At 40.4% G+C, this 22,601-nt stretch overlaps 1 protein-coding gene across 2 annotated transcripts in view; it reads right to left on the reverse strand.

The window, feature by feature from the left end:
* Positions 1-22,601, reverse strand: part of NUAK1 (NUAK family kinase 1) — a 74,348-nt gene that overhangs the window by 19,001 nt on the left and 32,746 nt on the right. The window contains exons 1-3 of one of the 2 annotated variants that reach the window (XM_074226760.1): positions 8,472-22,250; positions 6,380-6,531; positions 4,673-4,738 (exon numbers count right to left, since the gene is read on the reverse strand). In XM_074226760.1, coding sequence (XP_074082861.1) covers positions 4,673-4,738; positions 6,380-6,499 — 186 coding nt within the window. In that variant the 5' untranslated portion in view covers positions 6,500-6,531; positions 8,472-22,250. Of the gene's footprint in view, positions 1-4,672; positions 4,739-6,379; positions 6,532-8,471; positions 22,251-22,601 lie in introns of those variants that run through there. The other variant, XM_074226759.1, reaches the window with a different exon arrangement.

A 22,601-nucleotide genomic window follows, 5' to 3' on the forward strand; every position in this document is an offset into this window, starting at 1 on the left:
TAGAAAGCTATTTGGCCTACCTCTCTACTGGGCCTACACCATGCAGACCAAAAGGTCATGTCTTGCTGGAAGACCCAATCACGGCTCATTCACTGCTTTAAGAAAGGCTCTTTTTTGTCTTGAAAGCTTTAGGGGAGGGAAGTAATGTTTCTAACTCCCTCCTTCCAAAAAGAAAGGAAAGCACCAACAGAAATACAAGAAAATATTCTTAGCAGAACTTTTGGTGGCAGTAAAGAAATAGAAGCAAAGTGGCTGCCCACATAAGTTGCAAAAGAACTGAACAAAGATTTATGAATTAAAGGAATAATACAATGACTTAAAAAAAATAATTTTGAGTAACCTGGGAAAAACTTCTCTGAACTGATGCAGAGCAAAGTAAGCAGAACCAGAAGAAGAATATACAAAGTGACCATAGGATTGTAAGCAAAAAGAACAAAATTGAATTTTGCAAAATTATAACTACACAATACACTTCCCTCCTTTCAGTAGAGAAGTGGAGGGCTATGGATATGGTACTGTATATACTATTAGATACATCTACTGGTTTTGCCTAACTATTTTCCTTTGTTTCAGAGAGAAAAGTGGGGGAGGAAGAAGATGGAAATGACTGTAATATAAACAAAATAAGAAAATGAAATATTTTTGAAATTCTTTAAGCAAGAGTCAATTCATCCTCAAGATACTGTTTGGAAAATTTCTTTATACTTATTCAAATCACTGTTTATTCCCGTAGCTATACCCCATAATAAAAACGATAGAATCTTAGGGCCTCAGAGGTTTAAATGTAAAATCACATTTCTACTCCCATTAAGGTCACCCTACTAAGTCGTACCTGCCAGGTGTTTGGATACATATAGCTGTTTGTCCTCATTCTCAGAAGACCAAAAGCATCTTCTATTGAACACATATGGTACCATATAATCATATGGTTTGGAAACATTTAATTCCATATTGGTCAAATATAGTACCATATAATCTGAACAATTATAGTATCATATATTGGGCACAAATAGTCCCAGTACCTCATTAAGTAGCTATGACTACTAGACAGCTCTAATTACTAAAAAATATTTTCTTACTTTTAAGTCCTTCTTACATTTTCCTTCTTGGGCAAAATATCATGTCTATATAAACCTTCCTCTACAGAGAGCCCTTTGAGTCTATGAAGACCACCATCATGAACACCTTCTAAGCCTTCTCTTTTCTCCAGACTCAACACTGCCAAGCTCTCTGAGTTTTCAGTTCATATGATCTGGTTTTCAGGTACCTAATCATTTCTCATTTGTCAGTGCCCCTTCTAAAACATGCCACCCAACACTGAGCCCAATACTCCAGATATAGGCTGACCCATAGGCAGTACTAAGACTATTTACCCTGATTCTAGACACCATATTTAGACATCACCATATGGTCAAATTCCACTTCTACTGACAGTTAAAACCAAATAAGACACACCCACTCAGAATCCTGCACTTTAGAAAGAAGTGAGGAGTGTGTGGATATGGTTAATAGCTTAGTTTTTACTTCTAGGTACAGTTTTATAGAATTATAGGATGACAGATTTAAAGCTGAAAGAAACCTCAGAGGGCATCCAATCTAATCCCCTTATTTTAGAGATTTGGAAAATGAGAGTAAAGAATATCAATGTAACTGCTCAAAGTCACACAGCAAATGGTAAAGCTGGAACATGAACCCAGGTCTTCTCATTCCAGAAACTACTGATTCCCAATTTATTCTTTCTTCTGATCCTCATGTAGTAGAGAGTGTGGATTTCAATGTCACCATGACAGCTTAGAGATGATATGAGGACCTGCCCAAGGTCACCCAACTTGGCAAGAAGGGGAGGTATGACTTTGAATCCAGGTCTTCTGACTCCAATTCAAGTGTTTTTGCATTTTCTTACAATTATTGGCTCATGGATAAGACCTCAAAAATCCTCAAGTATAAATCACTCATTATCCAAGTAATTTGTGCAAAGTGACATATATAGCATCAGTCCTGGGACTGGAACCTAAGGTTCTCTTCACTGTCCCATAATTCCCCTCCCTGTTTCAACAGGCAACTGTTATTGACTGACATTTCCTCTTTTCTACATGGACTGCCCCATAAGACTGGGAGAAGAGAAGAATGAGCCAAGATGACCACTCGTTCATTGAGGGTGAAAAAGGTAACTGAGCCATGGGGGCTGGGAATCACGGTGCATAAACAGAAACCCGGAAGGCCAAAACAACTCCATCTGAGTAAAGGAAATCTTCTCCCCATGCATCTCAGTTCCCTGGATGGAAACAATAACAAAGGAGACAGAGAAGGACCCTTCCCATGCTTTGTATGGGGACCACTGACATGCCTCTGACGTCATGAATGGCCAATTGGGAAGCCCCGCCAGTGCCTGGAGACCTAAGACCATTCCATACTAAAGCTCATGTGGTGTACAAGGTTTATTTTAAAACTACATTTGCTTATTTTCTAGACATGATCAAAAGGACATTCAGAGCAGTCGGTAGGAGGTACTTGAACCCTCTAGGCCAAGAAAGTTTTTTCTAACCCCAGCAGCCGCCAGAAATAATACTATCTATAAAGTAAAATCTTCAATGAACATACTTCGCTCTTTTCCACAAGCAAATGTTGTTGCTGCCTCCATGATTTGTTTTATCAGGGGCTTGGCAGAGAACTGGAAATGAAGCAGAATAGACGATGGGCAGGGAAGGATAGTGGTCCCATAGATTCTAAAATATTTATAACAGCACTTATTGCAGCAGCAAAGGATTCGAAGTAAAATGGGTGAATGGACAATGGCTGAATAAATCATGGTGAATGGATAGAATTACTTTTTTGAGGCAGCCAGGAACTGGAAACAATCTCAAACCCCAACAACTGGGGAACGGATAACCATATTGTGGTACATGAACAGAATAGAATCTTATTGGACTGGATACAGAGAAGCACCGGAAGACTTACATGAACGGATGCGGAGGAAGGAATCAGAGCAGGAAATCAATTTACACAAAGACTACAATAGCATAAATGAAAAGAAAAACTAACAAAACAAAGTATAGTGACCAAGTTTAGCATCAAAGAATAGTTATGAAAAGGCATCTTCTCTCTCATTTTGCAAAAGTCGGGAACTGTGAGTGTAGAACACTGCTTATAATATCCTTTTGTAATCTTGGTTAGTTTTGCTGAATTGTTACTTTCCGCACCCACTGCCACCCCCCTTTGTTATTCTCTGTTATAAGGGATGACTCTCTGGGAGAAGATGGAGTAAAGAATACATTGGGAAAATATGGGTAATGTAAAAACAAAAGGTAGAAATAAAAATCGGGGCTGCTTGGTGGTATAGTGGATAGTGCACTGGCTTTGGAGTTAGGAAGACCTGAGCTCAAATCCAGCCTCAGACACTTAGTAATTACCTAGCCATGTGACCTTGGGCAAGTCACTTAACCCCACTGCCTTGCAAAAAACAAATAAAAATTGACTTTTTAAAAGAAATATTACTGTGTGTGATAAATAATGAACATGAAGATGTCAGAGAAACTTGGGAAGACCTGTACAAACTGATACAGAGAGAAGCGGGACCGGCAATTTCCATGATGGCCAGAATAGTACAAAGGAAAACAACTAGGAAAGAATTCATAGTGACCAATGATGACTGCAGAGGAAACCCTCAACATAATTTTGGAAAAAGAAAAAAATGGGGGTGGCTAGGTGGCACAGTGGCTAGAGCACCAGCCCTGGAGTCAGGAGTACCTGAGTTCAAATCTGGCCTCAGACACTTAATACCTAGCTGTGTGGCCCTGGGCAAGTCACTTAACTCCATCTGCCTTGCAAAAACCAAAAGCAAGCAAGCAAGCAAGAAAGACAGACAGACAGGAAGGAAGGAAGGAAGGAAGGAAGGAAGGAAGGAAGGAAGGAAGGAAGGAAGGAAGGAAGGAAGGAAGGAAGAAAGAAAGAAATGACATTGATCCTGCCCTCATGGAATTTACATGCTATCCTTTATCTCAGTGGGAGATAAGTCACACAAGGCAAAAAACATACTTTAATAAGATGGAGCTGATGTGTTGATTTGCTTAGTTTATCCATGTTTGTTAAATCAAGAATGGAGAAGAAATGAGTCATTAATTGGAGAGTGATGCTTTAAAAAGAGCATTAATAAAACATGTCTCCTTTAAAAATGATTCCCAACCCTACAACAATGCCAAACTCTACTTGGCCTCAGTTGCTTCTGGTACTTTTCATATGGGATTTTGAGGTAAGAGACACTTTAGGGAACCTCTAGTCCAACGCTCTTCATTTACAGATGAAAAAACTAAGTCCCTCCCTTGATCAAATTTGAACCCAGGTCCTGACTTCAAATCTTGTACTCTTTTGGTAATACCACCTTTCCCTTCAAGCCAAGCTTAAAGAGGTACTGACCTTTTTACCTGGAGAATAGTTAAGATCATTCAAGAGAAGGTTCAGCTACTATCTCACTAAAGTGTGCCCCCCCCAATCATGTATTGTGGACCACCTCTGCTCAATGACAACCATGGAACTCAAAGGGCGACCTGAGAGAGGCATTCCTGATCCTTTGGCAACTATTCACAAAGTGAGAAGGCAGAGCTGAAGTGAAGCGATTATACCCTTGTTGAAAAGCCTGAGGCTTGTACATTTATCAATTACCCCAGAGCCTTACCTTAATATTACAATTATCATCTAGCAGGATATTCTCCAGCTTCAGATCCCTATGGACAACACCGTTCTGAAACAAGAAGATGAAACACAGGATGAGAAGATGGTTGGGAAGAGAGAGGCAGAATGAGACAAGGAAAATGAGGTGGGGAATAGTGAATGATGAAACAGAGAGAATCAGGCAAAGACAATGGGGATAGACAGAATGAGACCAGGCAAGTGAGGGGAGGGGGAGGGAGAGAGAGAGAGAGAGAGAGAGAGAGAGAGAGAGAGAGAGAGAGAGATGGGGGAAAGGAGAATTTGTCAGAAAGAATACAGGGACAATTAATGAAGAGAGAATCAAGCAAAGACAGATAGAAATAAATGGAATGAGGTAGAAAATGAGACAGACAAAAACAGACAGAGAAAGACAGAGGAAAGGGAATGAGTCAGAAAGAATGAGAAAGAGATGGACAGAATAAGAAACCTGGATGGTAAAAATGAGAAGAAATGAGATAGATACAAAAAAACAATGAGACAGGATCAGTGAAAAACAAAGAGGAAAAGAGACAGGATGAGAGAATGAGTGAGCTCTAGCTAGACAGTCAGAATGAGATAGGCAGAGGGAGAAAAAAGGAGGAAGGAGGACTGTGAACAAAGGGAAATAAATGGTGGACAGATTAAAGAATTGGACCAGCAGGGGTGGTCTCTGTATCTACACTTTGGGGCTGTTTTTACAGTCGTAATACTCCCAGCCCAAGGACTAGTGACAAGAGCCATATTAGTCACTTGCTGTGTGTGGTTAAAGGAAGAATGACTGGAATCCGCTTCTCCCCCAATGCCTGTAAAACAGTGGGGGGGATTCTTTTTTGGAATGTAATTCCACTGTGTGAATGCAATACATTCTTCCCAGACACCGGCAAACAGTATCTACCACTGACATCAGTCCGGAGGAAAGCACTGATTTCCCCTCTGGGGCCCTCTCAGAACTGAGAAGTTCTAATCTTAGCCAACTGAAGATTGGCAATAGGAAGGAACAAGTCCATTTGGGGTCCCAAGGCTTTCTCAAAATTATTCAAACAGGGCCCAGACGGTTTTCAGTATGCCTCACCCTGCTGAGAATAACTCAGCATGAGGAGCCAGAGGAGGGGGACGACAATGAGGACCTCATAGTGATAGACCCAACAAAGCAATGGCACTTTGGGGGGTGCCATCTTTTATTTTTTCCAATAAAAAAAAAGAACTCAGATACTGGCTCTGAAACTGTGAGCTTGTTCCTTTCATTTGTATTTCTCTCTGTTGTTCTCTCTAGTATTTGAGAATAAGGATATGACTGAGAGGAAAGGGCAACAGAATCTTAAAACCAGAAGGAGTTTTTAGAAATTGGCTAGTTCAATATCATTATTTTACAGAGGGGAAAACTGAAACAAAAAAAAATAAAAATAAGTAACCAGTCAGTCGCATAGTTATAGAACAATGTCCCAAACCCAAGTCTAATGACTCTTGCAAAGTTGTCCATTCTACTATAACAAATTGTTTTTAAGGAAGACTTGCAGGTCAGTTTTAATCAGAGGTATGTGACTTGTAGCTAAGTATCATAGTTCTTTAAACCTTGCTCCTTCTTGGATTCAGTCAATGTTTGTTCTAATAAGTCTGATTTTTTTTAAAATTGAATTAACTATCAGTTGACACAACAGGGAAAGGAATTCCCAAAGACAATTTTGCCTCTCACCTTATGGCAATAATGCACTGCTGATATTATTTGCCGAAAGAAGTGTCTCGTCTCCCTCTCGGTTAGCCTCCGCCGCTCACTGATGTAGTCATACAGTTCCCCTTTGCTGGCATACTCCATGATGATCACAATCTTATCCTTATTCTCAAATACTGCAGAGGAGAACAAGAGAGAGAAACACAAATTCAGAAAACAACCACACAAGAAAATACTAGAAAAGACCAGAATGTCTGCCAGAGTTCAAGGGTCCACAAGAGACCAGAAAGAATCTGGCATCCGCAGTGTCAAATTATCTCCCCCAGACTAGTAAATTCCTTACTCAGGTAGACCAAGAATACCTTATAGTTAGTTAGACTGACTTGTTAAATTTAATCAAAAGCTTACCTTAGAGGTCACCAAGTCCAAGTACCTCATGTTACAGGTAGGAAAACTGAAGCTCAAAAAGAAATGAAATGGGGGAGGCTAGGTGGCACAGTGGATAGAGCACTGGCCTTGGAGTCAGGAGGATGTGAATTCAAACCTGACCTCAGACACTTAATATTTACCTAGCCGTGTGGCCTTGGGCAAGCCACTTAACCCCACTGCCTTACAAAAAAAATAAAATAAAAAGAAATGAAATGTTTCTAGATCCTAGATCCAGAGTAGGGTTTTTTTTTTCTGAATCCTAGAAGGGGTCTTAGAAGTCATCTAGACCAACCTCTTCATTTATAGAGAGGGAAACCAAAGACCAGGCATTTTTATTCAAGGTCACAGGGCTAGTAAGGAGTTATGGTAGGACTGAACTCAGGAAGGAAGGAAAGAAAAATATCATGAATCTACATTCAAGGAACAGAGCTCAAGACATTGCTTAAACCTGAAGTCCCATTCACAAGCAGATACCCTTCATTCATAGATTGGTCTCCCACCTTGACCCAGGGCTCTGGAAGACCCTCCCTGTCCTTTTTAGCTCCCAAACCTCAGTCAAGCCTCTCAGATAAAATGAATTGAGAGAGAAAGAGGAAAGACAGGATGAGCCAGAGAAAGTTGGCTGCTCCCCATCTGCTGGCCTCCTGCACCCAAGTTTAGGCTTCTGCCAGAGTTCTTAGCCTGCATGCACAATCATTAACAATAAACTTTGGAAACTGGGAGAGCTATCTCTGGATGCAGCTCTGGTTCCTAGTCCAAGAATGATTAGACCACCATACCCCAGGGAGGTCTGGTTTTCACATTAAAGGGGAAAAAAATCAGGAGTACAGTTTTGATAGGTTGGTGGGCCAGCATCAAGATACAAGACTTCCCATCCCTTAGAACCCAGGGGATAAAGGACTTGGCCTGGAATCAGGAAAACTTGAATTCAAATCCAAGCTCAGATACTACCTAATTATGTATGACAAGTCACTTGACCTCTGCTTGCCTCGGTTTCCCCAACTATAAAATGGGAATAATAAAGCAATTATCTCTCATTCATTCGATAATCAAAAAGAGATGATCATTTTAGCATACTTAGAAGAATGCCTAACACATAGTGGGGATTAATAAATATTTATTCCCTCCCCCTTCCTTACACCAGGCCAAAACAAACAATGAAACCTATTGTTGGCTCTGCATAGACAAAACAAATGACTAGAATCACAGAATTTTCGATTTCATAACTGGATAAATTTGGAAAGGCTTTCTCTATGTGTGTGTATGTATGTATGTATGTATGTGTATATATGTATTTAAATATATAAACATACATGTATATACATATACATGTATACATCTATAAAGGGAAAATCTATACACCCACCTTCATTTTTGAGTTATGTAAAGTGTAAACAAGACAGAATCCAAGACAGTGTCACTGATTTATAGACATCCCATTTCAGTTATTATGACATACCTACTATGTGACTTTGAACCTCATGACAGAGAAGTGACATGTGGGGGGGGCATGACCAATTTGGAAATTTCCTTTGCATCTCTTTACTTATTTGTTCTAATCATTTTGCTTTTGCTTCTATCAATGAGGGAGATGGGAGAGAAGAGAGGAAGCAAAGTATTTTTGCTGTTTGGAAAAAATTCAATTCAATATAACCTAAAAAAAAAAACCTACTAAGCACAAACTCACCTGCCAAGTACTGGTAGAGATGTGAAGTTTAGAACAGATATAGTTCTTCCCCCCAGGAAGTTTGTGGTCAAATTACAAAAGTAAACCAGGGACAATAACAGCTCCCAATATATGACATTCAGTCACACATGGGATCCTAATTCTGTTGACTCAGTCACAGATGAAGAAAAGGGAGACCCCAAGAGATGAAGTGAACTCCCCAAGGTCAGATAGGGAGAGAAGGACAAGCAGAATCAGAGATAGAATGACAGTTAACTGCCCCAAAGAGAAGCCACACAGGGTGAGGGGGGAGATCTTCAGTGATCAAGGAAGGCAGTATAAGCAGAATACACTGTGCCAGACTTATGACTTTACATCTCTCTGTCTCAGTTCCCTCAGTTGTAAAAATGGGAATCAAATTAGTGTTTAGGGAGCAGATAGGGAGGAAACTCCCCATCCCCAGTACAGGTCAGCATCTAGTTGGCATCTTCTGAATCTTAGAGATTTGCCCAAGGCAACGAGAAGATTCACTGACTTGGCCCAGATAGGCAGAAATGCCAATGATAGGATATGAAGCCAAATCTGCCTGATCCCACACTAAGTTTACTGATAATAACAATACCAATACCTAGATACTGGTTGTCCCAAAAGTCTTCATGCAGTTTAAAGCTTTGCCTTTTTACTTTCCTAATACATGTAGAATATTGCATATGGCAGGAGCTTAATAAATGATTGCTGAATGAATGAACAAATGACTTCTGTGATACTTCCATCTCAAAAACATGATTCCATGAACTTTAAATTAAAACACCCTACATGTAAAAAAAATAAAAAATCCAGACTGAATGTGTTAAGTCTGAAAGTATTAGGGGTAGGGAGAGAGAGAGGTCGAAGTAGTTAAAAGTCATTCCCTTACTTGCTAACATATCTATAACACAGTAAGGTTTGTAAAGCCGTCTACAAACTAGCTGTTTTAAAATCCCCCGATTTCTGATTTTGAGATACTTGGCTTAGGTTTTTAATGCCTTACGATGAGATAAATGTTTGTTTCTTTCAAAGGTCAAAGTCTTGTCATTATTTGCTTTACCATAAAAGCCAAAGGGTACAGAAGTCCAGAAAACCCAAGTTTGAATTCTGCCTCTACTTACTAGCTCTGAGATCATGGGTTAAGTCTCTTTACCTTCGTCTGCCTCAGTTTCCCCTATGAAAATGAGGTTAATCACAGCCTCCTGCCCTTACAGGTTCGTTCTGAGGACCAAAGGAAATAACAAATGGGAAGCGCTTTGCAAATCTGAAGGTCTTTATATAGATTAGCCCTTATGATGATGGTTCTTATTATTATCTTCATCTTTCCATTTGCCTCATCACCTCAGCCAGGACTGTTAATTGCCTCCAAGAATTCCCAGTTCTTTGTACAGTCCTAAATTATGTGTCTGAAAGTGGCTCATTTATTCTACTAAACTGTCAGCTCTTTTCAGAACCTGGACCACTTACAACATCAAGTTTGCATCCTCAAGGATTTTTCCAAGAAAGGATGATCTGATGCCTCAGTAAAGGGAGGAAAAGACCTGAATCTCTCAAAGGCTATGAATGCCAGAAAAGCCCATACTCCAACAGGTGGTGTCATGACAAGAGAGTCTCCCAGTACAATCCTGGCAACAGTTGGTGTCTGCCTTCCAAGGACCAGCCTAGCTAGCTGGGGCTCATCTCCAATAGGCTGGCCACTTGGGGATGAATTCCTTGCCCATGGCAACCAGTGAAACAGAGGAAAATATGAGACAGCCCTCAGTGCTGGCGGGCGCCTTGCAGGTCCAACACTGATAGAGAGGACAGACGAGGCCAACAATCACTTTTTAGAATGTCTCTAAATATCTACCTAGAATTTACAGAGGCATGTGGAGGAGTCTAGTTGGGGTTTGACATCTCCATTGTTAAAGATGGCATCAGTAACCCAAGGGCAGTGGGGAAGAGGGTTACTGGGACAATGCAAAGGACAATTGCTCATGAGTCAGTGGATCTGAGTTCAAATCCAGCCTCAGATACTTCCTAACAATGTGACCCTTGGCAAATCTCTTAATCCTATTTGTCTCATTTTCCTCATCTATAAAAATGAGCTGGGGAAGGAAATGGCAAATCACTCAAATCTTTACCACAAAAACCCCAACGAGGGGTCACAAAGAATCAGACACAGTTGAAAAATTTCAATCTAGAATCTTATGAGGCTCCCTACCTCTGTGATTCTAGATAAAGCAAGCCAGTCACTGAGCCTCAGTTTCCTCATTAGTAAAGATGACCTCTCAGAGGCCCCTGAATCCTACAGTCTGATCATATTTGGCTGTTAAATACAATCAATTGATGGGAGGGAGAGGAGAATCCTCTGCAATCTTTGCACATAATGTGTAATAATATGTAAAGCTCTTGACACATATCATTTCAATTTGAACTCTCTTTTGTCATGATGCTCTGTTTTCCCCACCACCCAAATGCCTCGAAAAATGACTAATGGAATTGAATTATAACTAGGCTAAAATAAATCAAAGGACACCACCATTCTTCTGGCAGAAAAATGTTACTTCCCCTGAGTAAGTGTGCGGCCAGCTATTTATAAGGCCCTAAGAGTGGATGAGCGTGTGTTTATGTTACTAGTCATGAGGAAAAATTTTCTTTTCCACAAGTAGGGAAAGGTTTCCTTTCTGAAGAGCCAAAACCTGTGTCTCCAGCCTAGACCATTTAATCAGGAGTCTGACAGCTCCCCAAAGGGTAGGACAGGCGCCTGTCCATGGCCAGAGAGAATGGGAAGCTGTAAAACCCATCTCAAAAACTTAGCTCATCATCACTAAGTTGTTCAAGCAATAGAATTTGGATAGGACTCTAGTGATACCAAGTCCCAACTCTTAAGAGTCATGGAAGGCGAGCCAGGATAAAGCACCAGCCCTGGAGTCAGGAGGACCTGAGTTCAAATCCAGCTTCAGACACTTAATAATTACCTAGCTGTGTGACCATGGGCAAGTCATTTAACCTCATTACCTTGCCAAAAAAACAAAAACTTGAGTTATGGAAGACTCCATAGCCTAGACCTTGAAGAATGGGCACAATTCCAATTCTTCAGTGTTTCCCCAGGTGGTTGGGACACACTGATAGCTGACAAGCTCATTCTAAAACTCAAAACTCTCTATTAGGACAAACTCAATCTCTCTCTCTCTCTCTCTCTCTCTCTCTCTCTCTCTCTCTCTCTCTCTCTCTCTCTCTCTCTCTCTCTCTCCCCCCGCCCCCAACAGAATGTGCAGGAATTTTGCTTGTTTCCTTTGGAAGCCTGGTTGCTCCAGTAACAGTCCCTTCTTCCAATTAATTGTGGATTTCATCAGATGCTGAATTTAAAAGTTTGCTTTTGCCCCCTGATCATCTGGCTTTCAACCAGTTAATGACCCAATCCCTAATAATTCCCTCCCCACTGGCCTGAAGGTCAATACCAAAAGATAACTCTCATAGGAAAAAGAATGCTTTGGCCAAAAGGGAGTGAAGTAAATAGAGTAACTATATGACTATCTTTTTAAAAATAGAATGCACAATTATTTTGTTTTTGTTTTAATTGACTATAAGAAAAGTTGATAGTTTTTTATACAATCCTCCTTCCTAGTCTCCCTTTTCTATTGCAACGATGGTGTTTGTTGATCATTACTAAGTTTGAAATGCTAAAAGAATCTTTTTTCTCTTTTTTAATACTTTGATCCCAGAGAACACTCCACTTTCCTCATCCATTTCTAAACTGCTCTTAGAGAAATGAATTCCTAAAGGCAGAAGGAAAAGGAAGCCACTTTTTAAAAGAAAAACAGTGTCACAAAAATGTAAGAGACTTTTATTTTTATTGAAAAAAAAGAAAATGGTGGCTACTTCATTATGGCCTGGTTTCCTAAGCTTTCACGTAACCTCAGGCTAAGAATGCTCACTTGTTGGTTTTAAGAGAGAAGGACAAGCACCTAGGCTTGGAACAGTCCAAATTCTCCTCATGCCTTACCCTTCTATCAAGGCAATCTTCTGCAACAGTTCCAGTATGTTGACATTCCTTCCATCTGGTGTCTTTCCACTCAATGGTATTTTTATGACTTGCTGAGTAATCCCAGACCCTAAGTACCTTTCCACTGCTAAATGGAGCGGTCTGATTAAAGATCTGCAGGATCCAACCATATGGGCTGCCATCCCTCCTTAAGAAATACAGGGTGAGAGCAATGCATCCACCCGAGATCCAAGCATCTACGGCTCAGCTCACAGACACAAAGCTGAAGAGACATAAGCTAGGCTAGTCTATTCATTTTATAGGAGAATAAGACTCCCAATGAGAATGTGAGCTCCTTAAGATCAGAGATTGTCCCGATTTGCCTTTTTTGGGTTTTTTTTTTTTGCAAGGCAAATGGGGTTAAGTGGCTTGCCCAAGGCCACACAGCTAGGTAATTTGCCTTTTTTATATATCCTTAGCATGCAGGAAGCATTTAATAAATGTTTTTCATCTATTCATTGACCTTCAGCTGAGAACTGAGCTCAAGTCATCTGACTAAACTAAGCACTCTTGCCAATCACCAGAAGGAGCAGAGAGAAGATTCTAGCAGAATGAGTGCCAGATCTGAAGGCAGGGAGACCTGAGTTCAAATTTGACCTCAGATTTGACTAGCTGTGTGACCCTGGGCAAGTCACCTGTTTGCCTCAAGTTCCTCAATTATAAAATGATCCAGAAGAAAATGGCAAATACTTAGTATCTCTACCAAGAAAACCCCAAATGGAGTCACAAACAATCAGACACAACTGAAAATGACTGAACAACCAACAACCCAATCACCCTGTGTGTCTCCAAATGCATCTGTTTTTGTTTTAGGTTTTAGCAAGGCAAATGAGGTTAAGTGGCTTGCCCAAGGCCACACAGCTAGGTAAGGATTAAGTGTCTACCCAGATTTGAACTCAGGTCCTCCTGACTCCAGGGCTCTATCCACTGCACCACCTAGTCATTAATGTATTTTTGATTTGAGTGATACTTAAGGTCTCTTCGAGCTCTAAATTGTTAGTTTTGTGAACTTCCCTGCAAATAATCACTTGGCCTCCATTTGAACTCAGCCAAGGCTGCCACTTTGTACCAGCTAATTGTTTTTATTGAGTATAAATCTATTTCTCTCTATCTTCCACTCATTACTCCTTTTTCTGTCCCCTACAAGCAGAATGAAGTTAATTAATCTCTCTTCCACATGATAGCCCTACACCTGCTTGAACACAACCCCCTTCCCATAAGTCTTTTCTTCTAGGCTGAACATGGGAAAGATATCGATAAGATGGAAGGTTTCCTGAGGAGGGCAACCAGGAGTTGACAGTAAAGGGCTCTGAGGCATTGTCATATAGGGAATGTCTGAAGGAATGGACATGTATAGGTTGGAAAAGAGAAGATTCAGGAACATGATAACAGTTTTCAAATATTTGAAGAATTAGGGGAAAGATTCAACTTGTTAGATCAGACAGGAGAGAATCAGGAACAATGCATACAAATTAGAAAAAAGGCAAATTTAAGGGAAAATCTTATCATAATAATTAGAGCTATTCCAACATAGACTGGGCTGTCTGAGATGGGAACCTTCTAGCAAAAACTGAGCACCTACTCATCAGGTCTGTTATATCCGGACTTCTTTCACATATGGGTTGAAGTAGATGGCCACTCTGAATTCTGTGTTTCTATGAGGTCCTCTAATTAAATCCCTTCCTTTCACACATTGGGAAACTGAGACTTCAAGATAGAAAATGACTTGTCTGAAGTCACAGCCAATTAGTGGTAAAGACCTACTCTTGGTATATTCCAGCTTTCCTAGGAGCATGCTACCTTGCTATTCTTGGCCAAGAAAAATCAATGAGCATTTATTAAGCAAAAGCTGGATACTATACACACTTCCCAAAATCACTGTACTACAACGCAAAAGCATTTTTCATGTTATATTTAAAAAAAAACACAAGTCACTCATGGAAGAAGCTGTATTCTTTCAAAATGAAAAAAAAAAACCTTAAATCACAGGAAACTCCAAAGGGTGAGGCAGGATAGCTAAAGAGAAGCATTGCTTTTCTTTGTGTTCTCTTTAATCACCAAAGAAAACAGTGAACATAATAGATTTTAAGGTCAAACAGCTCACTTAATAGGAAGCAAATTAGAGAAGTGGCTGAGCAACAGCAGGAAAAGGGGTCTTTCTTGATGGAAAGTGGAGACAAAATTCATTGCTACTTTCTAATGACTTGTCATTAACCCTTGATTTTGATCTAATCTATAGGGACTTAATATGGAACCAGTGAAACTTGACATCAAAGGGCAGTTTTCCTCCCAACTATTTGAAGATTAGCCATGGGAATAAAAGAGTAAATACAAGTCCAACACAGCTCTCTGCCAAACTCAACAACCTGTTTTAATGTGCTGGGAGTCCCAGAGAAGGGGAGTTGACATTTGGGTAACTAAACAAACCAGTAGATTGGGAACTGGACCACAAAAGCATCAATGCTCATTTGCCAATTGCTGCAGGACCCAAACCAGAAAGAACATCAGCTGGAGTGTGAGGATGTGGGTTTAACCCCCAGCCTCTGATGCTTATTATCTATGACCTTGATCAAATCCTTTCAATTCCCTTCCTCATCCCTCATTTTCTCATTTTGCAAAGTGAGGAGTTAGACTTGGGGGCCTCTGAGTCAGCTTCCAATATAGATCTGAAATCTCAAATGAGCCTGGGCAGCTCCTTCACAGGTTCTGGTGGGCCTTCTAGTCCAAACTTGTCCATCCCCAATGGGCCTTTTTCTAAATCTCTAGAATCATGGGAATGTACTTGTATTGAAAGTAATGATACAGTAAGACCTACAGATTTCATTCCCTCTTGCCCCTGTCAGTAAGGACCTTCTCGGGACCTTCTAGAGCAAAATATTTAGTTCCTCCATTGCTCTTCTTATATAATTCTCAACAATGAGTTATCATAGGATATAGAGCTGGATAGGATCATCTCTCATTTTGGTCATCAGGGCTATCTTTGCCAGTTTCCCATGCCTACAATGCTCTCCCTTCTTACTTCCTCTACAAATTGCTTTTTCTGACTTCTGTCAAGACAGCTCAAACTGGACCTTCTGCAGGAAATCTATCCCTTCCCTGGCTCATTCCCAATGATTTCTCTGAAATAACCTTCCATCTACCATTTCTGTATCTTGAGTGGACATGATTACCTGAAAGTTGTCTTCCCCCATTCAAATTTAGACTTCTCAAGGGCAGTGAGGTTTTTTTTCTCTTTCTTATCCTCTACATAATAAGGGTTTGATAAAAACTTGCTTTATTATCTCCTACAAGACTGTAAGTATATAGAATGATACAAAAACTATTCAAGAAAGATAACGTCACAGATAAACATGATGGGGGTGGTTAGTACTCTAGAGTCAGATAATTTGGAGAATGAAGTCAAGGAGGTCTTAGAAAGCATTGCCAACAAGAAGGTAAGTGGAAGTGATGAAATTCCAGTTGAGCTATTTAAATCCTTAAAGATGATACTGTTAAAATGCTTTATTCCATATACCAGAAGATTTGGAAACTCTAACAATGGTCACTGAATTGGAAAAGATCAGTTTACTTATGTTCCAATCTTAAAGAAGGGCAATCCTAACAGAATGTTCAAATTCCTGAACAATTGCATTCATTCCACATGCCAGCAAGGTTGATTCTGCAAACTAGGTTTCAGCAATATGTGAATTGACAATGAGTAGTCTGGTTTATGGAGAGGCATCGGAACTAGAGACCAAATTGCCAACAATGACTAGAATATGGAGAAAGAATGGGTCACTAGGTGGTGCAGTGGATAGAGCATTGACCCTGGAGTCAGGAGGACCTGAATTCAAATCCAACCTCAGATACTTAATAATTACCCAGCTGAGTCACTTAACTCCTTTGTTCTGCAAAAGAGAGGGAGAGAGAGAATAGGGTTCCAGGAAAAAAAATCTACTTTTGCTTCATTGATTCCACTGTTTAGCTGGGTGGATCACAATAAAATGTAGCAAGTTCTTAAAGAGAAGAGACTACAAGATCATCTTCCTTGTCTCCTGAGGAACCTATATGCAGGAAGCAATAGTTAGAACCAAACATGATTGATTTAAGTTTGGAAAAGAAGAACAAGACTGTCTGTTGTCACCTTGTTTATATAACTTTTATGGAGGTGAAAGGCCAAGCCAGATGAATCAAAAGTCAGAATTAGGATTGAGAGAAGAAATATCAACAATCTTAGACATGCAGATGATGACCACTCTGATGACTTCCACATATTGCTTTTTCTGACTTCTGTCTAGGCTCAGTTCAAATTGAACCTTCTGCAGGAAATCTAGACAACCTTTCATCTACTATATCTGTCCCTTGAATGTACAAGATTATCTACAAGAGAAATTAAGAAGCATCTTGATGAGGGTGAAAGAGCAGAATATAAAAGGTGACTCCAAGCTTAATTAACATCAAAAAATCTAAGATCTTGGTAACAAGTCCCATCACTTCCTGACACGTATAGGGAAACAATGGAAGCAGTGGCAGATTTTATATTCTTGGGTTCAAAAATCACAGCAATCAGTGACTACAGTCAAAAAATTGAAAGAAGTATGTTCCTTGGGGGAAAAAAGCTATGGCAAACCTGGACAGCAAGCCTAAAAAGAGCCATCACCTTGTTGGTAAAGGTCCATATATTCAAAGCTATAGTCTTTCTAATCATGATGTATGGTTGTACGAGTTGGACAATAAGGAAAGCTGAGTACCACAGAATTAAAGCTTTTGAATTCTGATGCTAGAGAAGACTTTAGAGAGTCCCCCAGTCGGTAAGGAGATCAAGGCAGTCAATATTTAAAGGAATTTGGTATTTGCTAGGTCAAATATAGAAACTGAACTTTAACTACTTTGGTCACATAATAAGAAGATGGAACTCATTGGAAAAGACCCTGATCTGGGAAAAGCTTAAAGGTAAAAGGAGAAAGGGATTAAAGAATGAGATGTATAGATGAAGTTCAACCACTTAGTCACATAATAAGAAGATAGAACCCATTGGAAAAGACCTTGATTTTGGGGAAGATTGAAGGCTAAAGGAGAAGGGGATGACAGGATGAGAGGGACAGATGGTGTCACAGAAGCAAGCAATGAACATGAGCATGGATAGACTAGGGGAGGACAGATAGGGCTGGTATGCCATAGCCCTTGGGTCATGAAGAGTTGGACATGACTAAACAACAACAGACCAAGCCATGCAAAGCCAGGGCTATGTCTCACCCAAATTTTGTATCTTTCTTTTTATCTTCCTCTGCTGAACACACAATAGTCACTTGAATCCATTGATTTAATCCATTTAATTCAATCCCACAGATATTTATTAAAGGTCACTGCTATAGCAAGTTGAGGTAGCTATGTGGTGTAGCAGACAGAGAGCTGGGCTTGGGATTAGGAAGACTCATCTTCCTATATTCAAATCCACACTAGACATTCACTAGCTTGTGACCTTGGACAAGTCACTGTACTCTGCCTCAGTTTCCTCATTTGTAAAATGAGTCAGAGAAGGAAATAGAAAACCACTCTGTATTTTTGCCAAGAAAACCCCAAAATAGGAACACAAAGGGTGGGACACATCTGAAAGGCAACAATGGACAAGTTGAGGTAAAGTGTAGTACAGGTGAGCCTTACAGTCAAGAAGACCAGGAATCAAGTTCCATACCTCTAACTCTTGCTGTCCATATCACCCTGGGCAAGTCAACTCTAAAACTAACCACAAAAAAAATCAGCCTATGGCCATGTCTGACAATGGATCCCTTACTCCACACATCTATATTCCACCACCTCACAGATGAGAGGCAAGGGGCGTACTAGCAATCTCCTAAAGTCATGACTTCAATCTATTTTTCCCAAGTTGATTTCCCACAACTCCCCTACACAAACCCTCCACTCTAGTCAAACTGATTGTCTAAACCACTGTTACCACTTTTAGTCATATCATTTTTTTCAACATTGAATGTGATAACACAGCATTTCCTATAATTTGAATTCCGTCCACCCTTCAGATCCCAGTTCAAATCTAATCTCTGTGAAGATTTCCTGGACCATTCTATTCTATACTGACCTCCTGATACCATAAACTCCTTGTTCTGTACCACTCAAGAAGACTTCATTATGCATAATTGCCACTTAGACTACGTGACAGACACTTTGGTACTTGGAAAAGTTTTGCTGATTGATTGATTGATTGACTATATTAATGGGAATCACCATTACCATCATCCTGAAAAACTAAGACAAAAAGTTTCTGGTCACAGAAATGAATCAGACACCAGACTTCCTCAGTTTTTTATTTTCTCGCATGGGATGATGACCAGATGGGATACAGGAATTCCCTAGGGTAACCTCAAGAAAGATATGAGCTACAAGATTTCCCATATTGGATATCACAGGCTTTCAGAGAAAGGGGCCTGGGGAGGGTCCCGTGAAACATCCTGCTTTGAAGTCAGAGCTCAGGTCCTGAAATGAGAACAAGAGATCTGTTTTTATCTCTCCCAGTCGATTTTCAGAACTTCAAAAGTTCGACAAAGCCCTTCCTTTTCAACCGCTCTCTCCATATCACCAATTACCTTCCTGCTGAGAAGATGGAATTTCCTTTGACTGAAAACAGGGGTCCCCACCTCTTGAAGATCAAGGGGGAAGATAATTTTCCCCTACCCCATTACAAAATGTATCGGCCAGGCTAGAAAGCTTGTAGAAATTTATTTGTATTTACTTAGCATTAAAGAAGGGGTTGATTGGAGCTGGAGCAGAGTTGACAAATTTGGAGATTAATCACCAACCCTCATGGGGTCAAAGTACTGACTGTTGTACCACCCAAGGATGGGTTGTTTTTAAGATCATCTGGCATTTGTCTGAGAATCATAGATCTGGAGTTACAAAAGACCTCAAAAGTCCAATGCCCTCATTTTATGGATGAGATCATTGAAGCCCAAGAAGTTAAACGACTTGTCTAAGGTCACCTGGTAGCCTTTGTCCCAAAATAGAATTTGAAACCAAGCCAGCACTCTTTCAACAAGCCCTCATGAAGTACCTACTAAAGGCCAGATTTGAACTCAGATACTCCTGACTCCAGAGTAATAGGTATTTATGGTCTGTTCATTAACATTTAATCAAAGAAATCAAAACAAAACCCACCAATATATGCCACAAATCAAAGGAGACAAGATATTTGATTAGAGTAAAATTTAAAAATCTTTTGATAATGACTATTAAAATAAGTCACTCTGACAAAGACATTAAATGAGAACCTGTACTTGAGCATGAGACTGTGTTTGTTTGCAAAAAAATACTAAGAATCTCTATTAGGTATGATCATGAGTCCGTCTCAAGAGTCAAAAGGTATGGGTTCAAGGGAAGCCTCTGACACACATTGGCTGGAAGACTCCTAATAAGTCACTCTAGGAAACTCCTTAAAATGGCCTCTTTTAGACAGTGCCAACCTGCAATGGAGTAGGAATTTCCTCTTCTGGGAGTCCCCTCTACCAGTAAAATCATAGCTTCAGTTCCTTTTCTGATCACTACACGCTAGGCAGGAGGCAACAGAAGTGAGAACACCAGCCCTGAAAGATTTACATTCTATGTAGATAAGAAAACATGGAGTCTTGGAACCAGGGTTCAAGTCCCAGCTTAGGAAACAACATATTGAACCTTCTCTTGGTTTTTCAGATTCTCCTTAGAAAAAAGACCAGAAGGATGAGTTCTGTCTGCCCACTAAATTTTGTCTTGGGTAAGTGCCAACATCCATAGTATTTTATAGGCCTACGCACCTAATACATTCAAAGGGCCAATAACAGCCAAGTTTCTACCTGGGATCTCAGCAGGAATAATGTTTTTAAAATATTTAATCAAAAATCTTACAAAAAAAACTCTTTAAAAGTTTATTAAGCAATATCCTCATAAAGATTCTCAAGAGGTGGCCAGTATATTTGATCACCACCTTTTTTGGGACCCAATTTGTGGTATCATTGACATATGGAATGTCCAGGGAGGAAACTGCCTCTCCCAATTCAGACTGGCTCTGTGGTTCATAGTCTTAGAAAGCTACCAAGCTAGACTACCGGCCCTGGAGTCAGAAGGATCTGAGTTCAAGTGTGACTTCAGATACTTGCCTAGCTGTGTGACCTTGACCAAGTCACAGCCTCATTGCCTTAAATTAAATACATAAAAAAAATTTTTTAAATACCAAGGGCTCTGAGACATCATGATGTGTCAGAGTATCTCTCTCTACAATGCCATGCTGTCTCTCATTATCCTTTTTTTTGCAAAGCAATGGGGTTAAGTGGCTTGCCCAAGGCCACACAGCTAGGTAATTATTAAGTGTCTGAGGCCGGATTTGAACTCAGGTCCTCCTGACTGCAGGGCCGGTGCTCTATTCACTGCCCCACCTAACTGCCCCCCTCATTATCCTTTTTATCGATGAAGAAACTGAGGGTCAGAAGGGAATTCACTTATCCAGGATCATAGAGTAAAAGCAGGCTTTTTGGAGCCCAGTATGATGGTCTTTCCACTATTCCACACCACTTGGACAAAGGAATTGGTGAGAGGCAATAAGGGATAGGAGGATGGGGCGGCTAGGTGGCATAGTGGATAAAGCACCGGCCTTGGAGTCAGGAGTACCTGGGTTCAAATCCGGTCTCAGACACTTAATAATTACCTAGCTGTGTGGCCTTGGGCAAGCCACTTAACCCTGTTTGCCTTGCAAAAAAAAAAAAAAAAGCTAAAAAAAAATAGGGGATAGGAGGACACTGGACGGAGAAGTCAGGAACTCTTGGGGTTCAATCCTGCTTCAGGTATTACAAATTGTGTGACCCTGAACAAGTCACTTCCATTTTCTAAGCTTTGATTTCCTCATCTATAAAATTAGTAAAACATGCTGGCTAGAACATCACCAGCCTTGGCTCCAGCCCACTTCTGACTAGAGATGTGACGTTTTCCCATTGTAAAATGAGTGGAGTTGAAGTAGATGACGCTCTGTGTCTTTATGGAAGATACCATTTATAGCTCTAACATCCTGAGTCTCAATGCATATTTTAATTGGACATGGCCAATGTAAGATTTCTCTTAATAATATATGTTTGTAGCAGGATATTTGTTTTTCCTGCCTTCTCATTGGGGGAAGAAGAGGGAAGGGAAGGAGAGAAGGTAGACTTTTAGTGATTAAAAAAAGAATTTAAACCAAAAACATGGAAACAAATTCGTCTTTAATTCTCTATGCTATCCAAACCCTGGCCTTATTTAACCTTCCAAGAGCAGCTGATGAAAACAGGTAGGTGTCCTCCCAGTTTGACAACTACCACAACAAAAACCTCCAAAAACACTTGAAAAAAGTACTGACAGACACTCAGGATAAGATATGAAAGTTAATTTCTAATATTAGTCACAGCTGACATCACATATAACGCTTCCTGGTTACAGTGTCCAACAAGCAAAGGAACGTAGATTCGGGGCTGACAGAGTCCAACTCTTCGTTTTTACAGGTGAGGAAACTAAGGTCGAAGGAGAATAAGTGCTTTATTTAGGCAGGATTTGAACCAAGATCTTCCTGATGCTAAGCCAAAGGCTCTATCCACTGCACCAGACTGCCTCTCATCTCCCTTAGTCTTTGTGTCATCCCAGTGAGATAAGCTATTACTGATTCCATTTTCCAGATGAGGACACTGAGTAGGTTTAAGGAACTTGCTCAAGAACTGTCTTTCCCCTCCCAATTTTCTGCCTTTCTCTTTCTTTTCTTCCCCCAACCCCATCTTTCCCTCTTCCTCCCCTCCTCCTTCCCCCTCTATATACCAGAGATAACTCTGGCTACATTTGCAAACCATCTGCTGGCAGAGTCACCCCCTATCTCCTGGTGTCCCTTGGGTCTGTTTGAAGTTTGTTCATTTATTCAAGATCGGGGCATGTGTTTATCAAAAGAACAACATTTCGAACAACTCACGGCTGCGCTAAGTCAACTCCATCCCAAAGCTGCCTCCTCTGGGAAATGGGATCCTAGCCCAGGTGCCATCTCCTCTAGAATGCCTCCTTAATGCTCCCCAAGAGCTCACCTTCCCCTTTCACAAATTATCTCTTGACTGATCTATGCAAAG

Source organism: Macrotis lagotis, chromosome 2, assembly GCF_037893015.1.
Source record: "Macrotis lagotis isolate mMagLag1 chromosome 2, bilby.v1.9.chrom.fasta, whole genome shotgun sequence".
Lineage (NCBI taxonomy): Eukaryota > Metazoa > Chordata > Mammalia > Peramelemorphia > Peramelidae > Macrotis > Macrotis lagotis.